Here is a 9659-nt window from a genome sequence, read left to right on the forward strand (position 1 = left end):
ACCATCGCCAGCTGGGCTTCCATCGCTGCATCAGCGCTGATCCGCGGGAGCTGTACAGGGCCCGGGCTGCTCACGGGTCCCTCCCGCGCTCCCGCACGGCCGGCGCCGCTCGCCGGGCAGCCCGGCAGCTCGCTGCGGCGGCCGGGCCGAGCCTCACGGCCTGGCCTGCCCTGTCCTGTCCTGTCCGGCCCGGCCGAGCCCCGCAGCCGCGCCCTCGGGCGGGCAGGCTGCCTGCAGGTGGCGATCGGCACCTCCAGCGCCGCCGGCCCCGGGCGGCCCGGGGAGCGCTGCCCCGCAGCAGCGGCGGTGCCCGCTCGCAGAGCGCCCTGGGCCCTCCCCGCTCTGCGCTGCCCCCGGAGCTGGTCCTGAGGGGCAGCCCAGAGCCAGCGCTGCGGGCGCGCGGAGCTGGGAAGCGATTTGTAAAGGGCGGAGGGTAGGAGGGGGGGGGCGTAGGGAATTTATCTGCGGTGCCCCTGCAAACGACACGGGAATGACATCTGCGCCCACCCGACGATGGCGACCCAGCGAGCCCACCGCGAAAAGGGAGGAGGGGAGGGGGACGGGGAGGGGCGAGAGTAAGGAGGGAGGGAGGGCAGGGAGAAGCGAGGAGAGGCAGAGCAAGGGGGAGCAGCCCGGGTGAGCGGCGGAGCGAGGGGCAGAACTGGGCAAGCGGCGGCAGGAGGGCCGTCCCCGCCGTGCGGGGCTGCGCGCTGGGCAGGGGCGGCGGGGATGGGCGGGCGCGGGGCGGCTCCGCCAGCCGCCGTCCTCCGAGCTTCGGCCGCCTCCCGCCGCGCTATATAGGGGAGGGAGGGGTGGTGGATCGGGGGGTGCCCGGCGTGGCGAAACCGCACGGGGCGCCGATGCCTCCTGCCAGGGAAGCGCACAAGTGACCGGCATCTCTTCCCATGTCTGTCTCCTGAAGCGACCCCCCCCCCCCCACCCCCCGCCGGCATGGATGTGGCCAACAATACTACCTCCCCAGCGCGCTCCCCCGAGGGGACAAGCGGCCCCGGCCTCGCCGAGATGACCCTGGGCTACCAGGTGCTGACCTCCCTGCTCCTGGGCACGCTTATCCTGTGCGCCGTGAGCGGCAACGCCTGCGTGATCGCAGCCATCGCCCTGGAGCGCTCCCTGCAAACCGTGGCCAACTATTTGATCGGCTCGCTGGCCGTCACCGACCTCATGGTGTCCGTGCTGGTGCTGCCCATGGCGGCCCTCTACCAGGTGCTGAACAAGTGGACGCTGGGGCAGGTCACCTGCGACATCTTCATCTCGCTGGACGTGCTTTGCTGCACCTCGTCTATCCTGCACCTGTGCGCCATCGCTTTGGACAGGTACTGGGCCATCACGGACCCCATTGACTATGTGAACAAGCGAACTCCCCGGCGGGCGGCCGTGCTCATCAGCCTGACCTGGCTTATCGGCTTCTTGATATCCATCCCGCCCATGCTGGGCTGGAGGACGCCGGAGGACCGCTCGAACCCCGACGCCTGCACCATCAGCAAGGACCACGGGTACACCATCTACTCCACCTTCGGCGCCTTCTACATTCCGCTTCTTCTCATGCTGGTGCTCTACGGTCGCATCTTCAAGGCGGCACGGTTTAGGATCCGCAAGACAGTAAAGAAAGCAGAGAAGAAAAAAATCGCCGACACCTGCCTCACCCTCTCTCCGGCCACCGCGAAGAAAGGCAACGAGGAGCCCGGCAAGGGCTGGCGGCGGACTGTAGAGCCCAAGCCCGGCGCTTGTGTCAACGGCGCGGTGCGGCAGGGCCAGGACGGGACCGCCCTGGAGATCATCGAGGTCCAGCACTGCAACAGTTCCTCCAAGACTCACCTGCCGCTGCCCAGCGAGGCGTACGGCTCCCCACCGCCGCCCTCTTTCGAGAGGCGCAACGAGAAGAACACGGAAGCCAAACGCAGAATGGCTCTGTCCCGGGAGAGGAAGACTGTCAAGACCCTGGGCATCATTATGGGCACCTTTATCCTCTGCTGGTTGCCGTTCTTCATCGTGGCCCTGGTCCTGCCCTTTTGTGACAGTAAGTGCTACATGCCCGAGTGGCTGGGGGCAGTCATCAACTGGCTGGGCTACTCCAACTCCCTTCTCAACCCCATTATCTATGCCTATTTCAACAAAGACTTCCAAAGTGCTTTTAAGAAAATTATCAAGTGCAAATTTTGCCGGCAGTGAAGCCCGCCACTCCGGGACGGGGCAATGGGATCCTGTTACTTCCCCCCGCGCCTGCCCCGAGCCGCAGTGTACCCCCTCCCAGCCCCTGCACACCCTCGCCAAGGGCGGGGGATCCGGCACCCCCGCTCCCTCGCTTGGCGCCCGCCGGACAAGCCCTGCGGGCACGGCGGGGCTCGGCTGGGAACGACCGGGGACGCCCGGCCCGGGAGGGCTCCGCGGCCGCCCTCGTCCCTCCCGGCGCTCCCGCCTCCCTCCCACTCTCCATCATTCTGGGTAGACTTAGGGTTTGCAGGTCGTTGCTTGTGGTGGCTGTAAACCATAGTGTCTGCCCGAGTAGCATCGGTAAAACAAAACCGCCCTATGCAGGAAACCGCCGTGTCGGGGATTATTCTTGGATTTACGAGGCTACGACAGTGGACTGGGTCCGACCTCGGTCTGGGGGTGTGAGTATGGAGGCTGAAGGCGACTCCTCGAGCCGAGGAAGTAGCTTTGGGCGCGTTGCTTCCCTGTTTGTGAAACCCTCAAGTGGATGTTCTTGGGGGAAAACCGCCCGTGTTTAGTAACCTTGAAAAGTACTTACAGCAACGTCCCCGTCTGTGTTACGTGTGCCTGACAGCCATCCTGGTATGCTAGGACCTGCCAGTTCACCGGGGTTCCCTTTGTTGCAACACAGGGAAATTATGGGACTTAAAACCCCAACCGCACGCCTCATTATATATGGAGATTTATGGGGATTATTTTTTTTAAAATGCCTTGGACCGAGTGTTTCCCAGCAAGGAAAGGCTTGGCGCCATGCGACTGTCCCTGAGTACACTGCGCACGCAACGGCACAGGGAGTGTAAGCAGCCTGTGAAGTAGCGTTTCTTTCTCTTTTTTCCTCTTTTTTTTTTTTTTTTTTTTTTTTTCCTTCCTTAAGCCGCTTGAAAGTTTCTCCTGAGACGTTGCGGTTGCTTCGGAGTCAGTCAGCTGCGGCACATTTGCTCGGGAGGAAAAAATAAAAAAAGAAAAAGAAAAAAATAAAGAAAGACAAACAGCAACAAAACGATCCAAACCTATCAACCAAAACATTGCCATGTGCTCCGTGGCAGTAGGGGAGGGGCCGAGAGCATCAGCCAGCGGCAGTCGCAGGTGGGGAAAAGCAGCATCTCGCCGCAGACTGGGAAGGGACAGGCTCTTTCCTCCTCCGGGCGAGCCCTGGCGGAGGTAAGCAAGACCTTCCAATGTGAGAAGGTCTGAGAGCCACGGCGAGAAGCAGGCAGTGTCCTGAGGGCTCTCCTTGCTGACCTGGCCGGTCCCCGGGACGGCTCTGCAAGCCTCGGTCCGCAAAGAGTACCCCCTGTGCCGCTAGCCCCGCTGCTCGGCCCCGGGAAGCCCGGTGTACTTGCCCTTCCCCGCCTGCCCGGGGCTGGGGCAGGGCTGCCTGCCCGCCCCAAAGCCCCCCTGCCCCTCCGCTGCCCCCGCCTTTCCCTCCGGCTGCGGCCGGGAGCTGGGCTCGCCTTCGGCCCGGGGAGGAGGGAAAGGCGCCGGGCCGGACACCGGCACTGGGCCGGCTGCCGCTCACCCCTGCGACGGGTCGCCTGGAATGAATGCTTGACCAAATATATATATATATATACATATATATATTTTTCCTGTTTATTTTTGTGCAATCTGTGTTGCTTGAAAGTAAAAGGGAATGTGAAATATATGTGTCACGTGAATGTAAGTGTCCAGTAATTTCTGAACTTCAACCGCTTACATTAAACGAAAATAGTGCTTTTGACAACCTCCGATATGTAGCTGGTTTTCTGAAAATCGTATTTGGCCTCATTTTCGCAATTAAAGTGATCTTTGATCTTATCTCTTCTTTGATCACTCCTAACCACACGCGTCCTAGATGTTCTCCAAGTGTCGGAGTGTCAGAGGAGTTAGCCTAGAGCGATTAGGGAGACGAAACTTCTCCGGAGTACTCACTCAGGTGCCCGGTGACTTTGGGAGCGCGGCGCTCTGCGGGTGGGCCTGGGCAGAGGCGGGGCAAGGAGCGGGGCAAGGAGCGCCCGTGAGCGCCGGCGGTGCGGGGGGATTGCTGCTGCTGCGACCAGCGCAGGAGGGGCTTGCTCCTCTCAGGGAATCCTTCCTTGAATCCTGCCGACTTCACGTCGGCTCCTCCACGTTTTGCCTTTTTCCACATAATTTTTTTCTTCGTAAAGCTTCCTGTAAACTCCGCGGCAGCGCTCTCAGCTGGGACTGCGTGGCCGCCCCTCGGTCCCGCAGGACAGACGGACAGACAGACAGAGAGAGACCGCGCGGGGTCCCCGGTGCTCCGCGGGGCTGGCTCCTGGCTGCGCGGCGGGATGGGACGGGACAGGGTCACCCGACTTCCCCGAGAGCCCCAGGACCTGGAAGCGCGCTACAGAGACGGGGCAACCAGAGGGGTGCCCCTTCCGAGCTCGCTGGGCCCGCCCGCGCTGCACGGCTACGCATGGCGGGGGTACCAGGGCACCCGTGCCCGGGCCATCTTGTCCCAGGCTCCCCCTCGGGAGTCCCGGAGCCTGGAAGCGCAGCTGCCTCGGGCCGGCCCCAGCCGGCGGGACGCGCCCTTTCCTGCCCAGCGCTGCCCCTGCTTCCCCGCGCGGTCTCCGCCCGCTCCTTCCCCGGGCAGGGCGCTGGGCACGGCGCCGGGCCCTGCCAGGACAGCGCGGGCACCGCTGTCCCGGCGCCCGCACCATCAGCCGCTCGCCTCGGCCTCCCTCCGCACCCTGGCACGGCCACACGGGCCGCGCCCCGAGACTGCAGAGCCGGGGCGGCTCCACAGCATCCCCCTCCTTCTTCCCTGCACTAGCCACGACGGAAGAAGCACCCCAGAACTCCGTGGGACTGTTTCTCTGAAGAGTTTAACTTTCTCCCTCCTTCTGTTGCTTTCCCTCCGTTTTTTTTTTTTCTCCTTTGCAATAAAATTTATAATGTGAAGGAAACGACCTGCTTTAAAATATAGAGCTTTTTGTTTCTGTACTGTGATTTTCAAATTCTTAATTTAATTTCCACTCCAATTTAGGAAAAACCCAACCTAATCAAATCCCTAAAAACCAACCAACCCAGTGTTTTTAAAATCAATTTTGCATTAAATCAGTATTTGTGTTTAGTTGCAGTATTTTATTTGGCCCACTAACAAGCAACGTCCCTGCAGTTCAGACAGGTTAATTTCAGTTTTAAGGTTCTATGGAAGTTCAAGAAATGAATAAAGAAAAATCCAAATAGCAAGCAAAAAGATTTTATGTGTTTAACAGAGCACAGAAAACTGAGTTTAAACAACTTCAGTCAATTGTGAATATCAAAGATAAGTACAGATATAAAGGCTTTAACCTTATCTTCATTTAAAATGCCTCTTTAGACTGTTGTAAAAAAATAATAGTTTCATAACTCTAGATTTTCTATGCTCTTTGGCTCCAGTTGAGGCTGAATTTGGGACTGAATCACACATCTGACAAGAAGTGCTGGCAGAGCAATTGAAATATACTTACACTGGCCAACAGTATTTATGTTTGGGACTAGAGGGATGAACAGATAGGAATAAGAAAAAGACCTGTAGGCTTGAGGTGGTTTCGTCCAAACAGCAAAACAAATTTTGAGACCATAAAACTTCATCTATTTAAATAGAAATTTTCAACATAAAATTCTTGATACACCTTTCTTTCCCCTCTCAGTCCCATCCTGATAGCAACGTGCTGTATGTGTGGTAAAAACAGCAAAACCCCTCAAACCAATGTCCCTAAATATCCTCATAATTAAAAACCTGGTCTCTAGAATCTGCAGTTTCAAGCATTTTTCAGGACAACACTGTGAATCTTGCACTAAAACACACAGAGAAGTGATTCATCCCCAGAGAGAAGAAACAAAATGATGATGCAAGTGAATTTCTGCTTCATAGCTGCCCAGTTTTAACAGAGATTCTGTTTTAACAGTAGAGGTGACTATGACCCCTTTATATGCGTCTGGAGAAAACCCAAAATGGCTATAATCTAGCATGCAAACAGTCCTGTTGGTGTCCTGCAAAATCTAAAAATGATGACGTCTCAGAGCTTTGGAAGCTACAGTGTCTTCTGTACCTCTGGATCTCAGTCCAAGTCTCCCTGTTTGGGAAAATGCTGCTATGAGCCTCACCTTACCTTGCTGCTCACAGCTGAGCTCGTGTTCTCCCCAGGTAACCAGTGTGACTTCAGGGGCAATTGCACAGCATGAAATATCTTCTGTTGGACTGGAAGCAAAAAGTTTTGGTGAATAATCCTTTCCACAGCAAGAATGTACTCTAAACTATATAATGTAATGGGGTAGTTTCTTGACTTGGGCAGTGAATGACAGAAGATTCACTTATCTCTCTTGACTAAAAAAATGCTCAAGCACAAAGAGAACTCTACTTACATGTACTTACAAGTTCCAACCTTGCAAATGTCTGTGCCAAGTTAGTTTGGCAGACTGTCAGTATTGCCCAGAAGAATGAAGACGAAGGATAGGAAACAAATGGATTATAAAATATATTATAATTACTAAACCTGAAAAAAAATTGATAGGGCAACAAATAACCCAACTCAACCCAAACCCAGAACCCACTTCCCCACCCGCAAAAATCAGAGGCAGATGGCCATCCACATAGTTTCTGAATTTTTCACAGAACTGTTTAATATAGTGAGTTCTTTCTTAAAAAACCAAAACATTTCTTGCAAAGAAACAAACTTGAAGAAAGTGAAATAGGTACAAGAATCATGTTGAAAATGCTAGCCAGCACAAGCAGAGGTCAGTATTTCCTCCTATTGTAATAATGTATTTATTTATTGTTTGTACCAAAAGGCGCTTGAAGCATCTTTTGCTATTAAGCAGGGTCAATATAATCCTTTCAAATCGACTTTCACATTTCAGAGCTATTTACATCCCCAGCTGAGCCATAGCTTATGTACACACAGGAGCAATGAGAATGATGTAAGATAAAGGTGCTCTCAGTGGCCTATTTTAACTTGTATCTTGTTCCTACCTCTTGGCATCCCCACAGTGCTTAGTTTGGTGGGCAGACATAGGTCTAATGGATTTGGTACAGAATGCACTGAAGTAAGTATCATACAACACATGCTATACCATTTCAGGCATATCCTCACTATTGAATGCCATGTGTAATCCAATCTTTAAGGTGAAATCTGCTTGATGAGGCAGAGTTGGTACACAATCTAGTTTTTTTGTCAAGTTGCTCAGAGAGAAATTTTTTTTCTTCAGTTTGATATCAAAATGCTTTCCAAAAGATACACATATATATATATATATATACACAGATATATATATACAAAATATATACAATGGTTGTCTGCTTGAACTGCTATAAGCATACATTTTTGAACCAAAGTGAGTTGTGAAATATATGAGAAAGCTGTTTCACTTTCAAGTTGTGAAAGCTATTAAAATTTACATGTAAATTTTACGTCTTTGGAGTCAAGATCTTGGTTGACAATTTTTGGTTGGCCTTTGGAAGAATGTTTCAGCTGAAGTGAAGCAAAACAGCACCTGGACCACACTCAGAGGTGCTGCCTGTAGTCAAGTTTGGCTGGTTGCCTTTAATGAGACCAGTCTCATTAAAGAGAGATTAAGACCAGAGATTGTGGCATAGTAACATCTTACACAGACAAAATACTTGGATGGGTGTTGCCTTCAAATTGATGGCATTCAGTTGCTGTCACCTTCTGGCCTCTTTGCCTCTCTACCCAGAAGTGGTGAAAACATGGGCAAAGTGTAGGTAAAAACCCTGGAGGAGAGCTGCTAGTGATAGTCTTTGGGGCTTTGGAGGAGTTTTTTTTTAATTTCAGTGTCCACAAGGCAAGAAAGAAGCAGTCAGACAGTGAAAGCATTCAGGACAGAGAATCAGCTCAGCTTGTTTTCTTGGAGGAGACTCAGTACTGGAATATATTTTCAGAAACTTATGCTCCTGAAATGAAGACAGCTGCTGTCTTACATTGGGCAGGTGATTATAAACCTCAGGCCAGGTCAGCACTAAGCCAACAAGGGTCTGATTGGGTCAAAGTGTCCATTGAAAATTGCCCTCAGCACATTTTGCTCTTTGTCTTTTCTGCACCCAGTGCTAAGAGCCACTGCCAGCTTTGTGCAGGCCAGTAGCTCTTTTCCATCTGTCTTTGAATGCTTATCTATTGTCTGCCTCCCAGCCTCAAGAAACAACAACAACAACAACAAAACAAAAGGTCAGGAAATTCCTTGGATCAAGTCTTTCCATTGAAGAATACTATTGACTTCAGAAGAATTGCAGAAGACATGAATTCCACTTATTATTTCTTGAGCCAGCTGATATGCTACCTTATTGTGACATAGCTAAGTGCACATGGATTTAATCAAAATACCATAGAGGTCAAAGAGGCAATTTCCCCCACTGTACTTCAGTTACAGACAATTTTGTCTGTAAACCAAAAAATACAGAAAATTCTTGAGCTAGTTGCCTGAATATGTAATTTTCAGTAGCCCTCAGGATTTATTTCCCCATTTCCCATTCACAAGTCAGTCAATTTCTCAAAACTGCTGAGTTAAAAGTTTTCTAGATTTTCAACTGACTATCATTAAATTGCTGTGAGATTTGCCTTTGAAGCCCCATTATCATCTTCAGTTCCATAGAATTTTTTAAAAAATCAGGTTTTCACAGATTTCTAGCCTGGCTTCACCAAGGGAGACCAAAGGGACCAATAATTCTTTCTCTCTCTCTTTCTCTCCATCAACCCCCTTACTATTAGTAAAATAAGTGGCGTTGTTAGAAGCAACAGGCAAAACAATGCTTTGTGATGGATTTCAAGAAAATGCGTGTGGAATGTTTTTGAGCATACTGCAAACTTGCACAGTATCACAACAGAATGTGATTTGCTAAAAAAGGTTACTGTAGCAATAAAAAAAAAAGAGTATCTGAGTTATTGAAATGAAAGACAGGTAACGTCTAGTCTTAGGTAGATTTAATCTTCTCCTTTATGAGCCATGCAATGGAGAAAAATATTTCAAGCAATACAAAGTAGCAGCCATGTTTAGTGACTTATGATACAAACACAGTTTGTGTCCTATAATACATTGTTAATATTGAAATTATTAAAATTGTTTAATATTATGAAATTATGCAAAAATAGCCACAGAAAACTGCATCACAACCACTAAAAGAGATTTGCGTATCTGAATATGTAATTTGACAATATTTATGAAGAAATATGTGAATAACAAATAGATATATTACATGTGAAACTAGAAAATGTTTCCTATTTACTCGCAATATCCAAATCAGTCTAGTGGTGCCCTAGGGAACTTCATTGAGCTGTTGAAGACAAAGGTGATAACCGGCTAAGAAAGAAAAATAGCCGTGGGTTATGAAGTAATCATAAATGCAGCTGCATGGCAACAAGCTGAGAACTTCAACAATCTTCTGATGCATCACACAGACTGCATTTATTTTTCTCTAATATCTA

The 9659-nt window shown here is 50.9% G+C and overlaps 1 protein-coding gene across 1 annotated transcript; it reads left to right on the top strand.

Moving 5' to 3' along the window:
• The first annotated feature begins 820 nt into the window (after positions 1 to 820).
• On the top strand, positions 821 to 2193 carry HTR1A (5-hydroxytryptamine receptor 1A). The gene has a single exon (XM_054285075.1). It carries the CDS (start codon positions 952 to 954, stop codon positions 2188 to 2190), a length of 1239 nt encoding a protein of 412 aa, XP_054141050.1. The 5' UTR covers positions 821 to 951; the 3' UTR covers positions 2191 to 2193.
• Positions 2194 to 9659: the final 7466 nt, after the last annotated feature.

This window comes from Melozone crissalis, unplaced genomic scaffold (assembly GCF_028551555.1).
Source record: "Melozone crissalis strain CALT ecotype California unplaced genomic scaffold, PUWL_Pcris_2 ptg000005l_1, whole genome shotgun sequence".
Classification (NCBI taxonomy): Eukaryota; Metazoa; Chordata; class Aves; order Passeriformes; family Passerellidae; genus Melozone; species Melozone crissalis.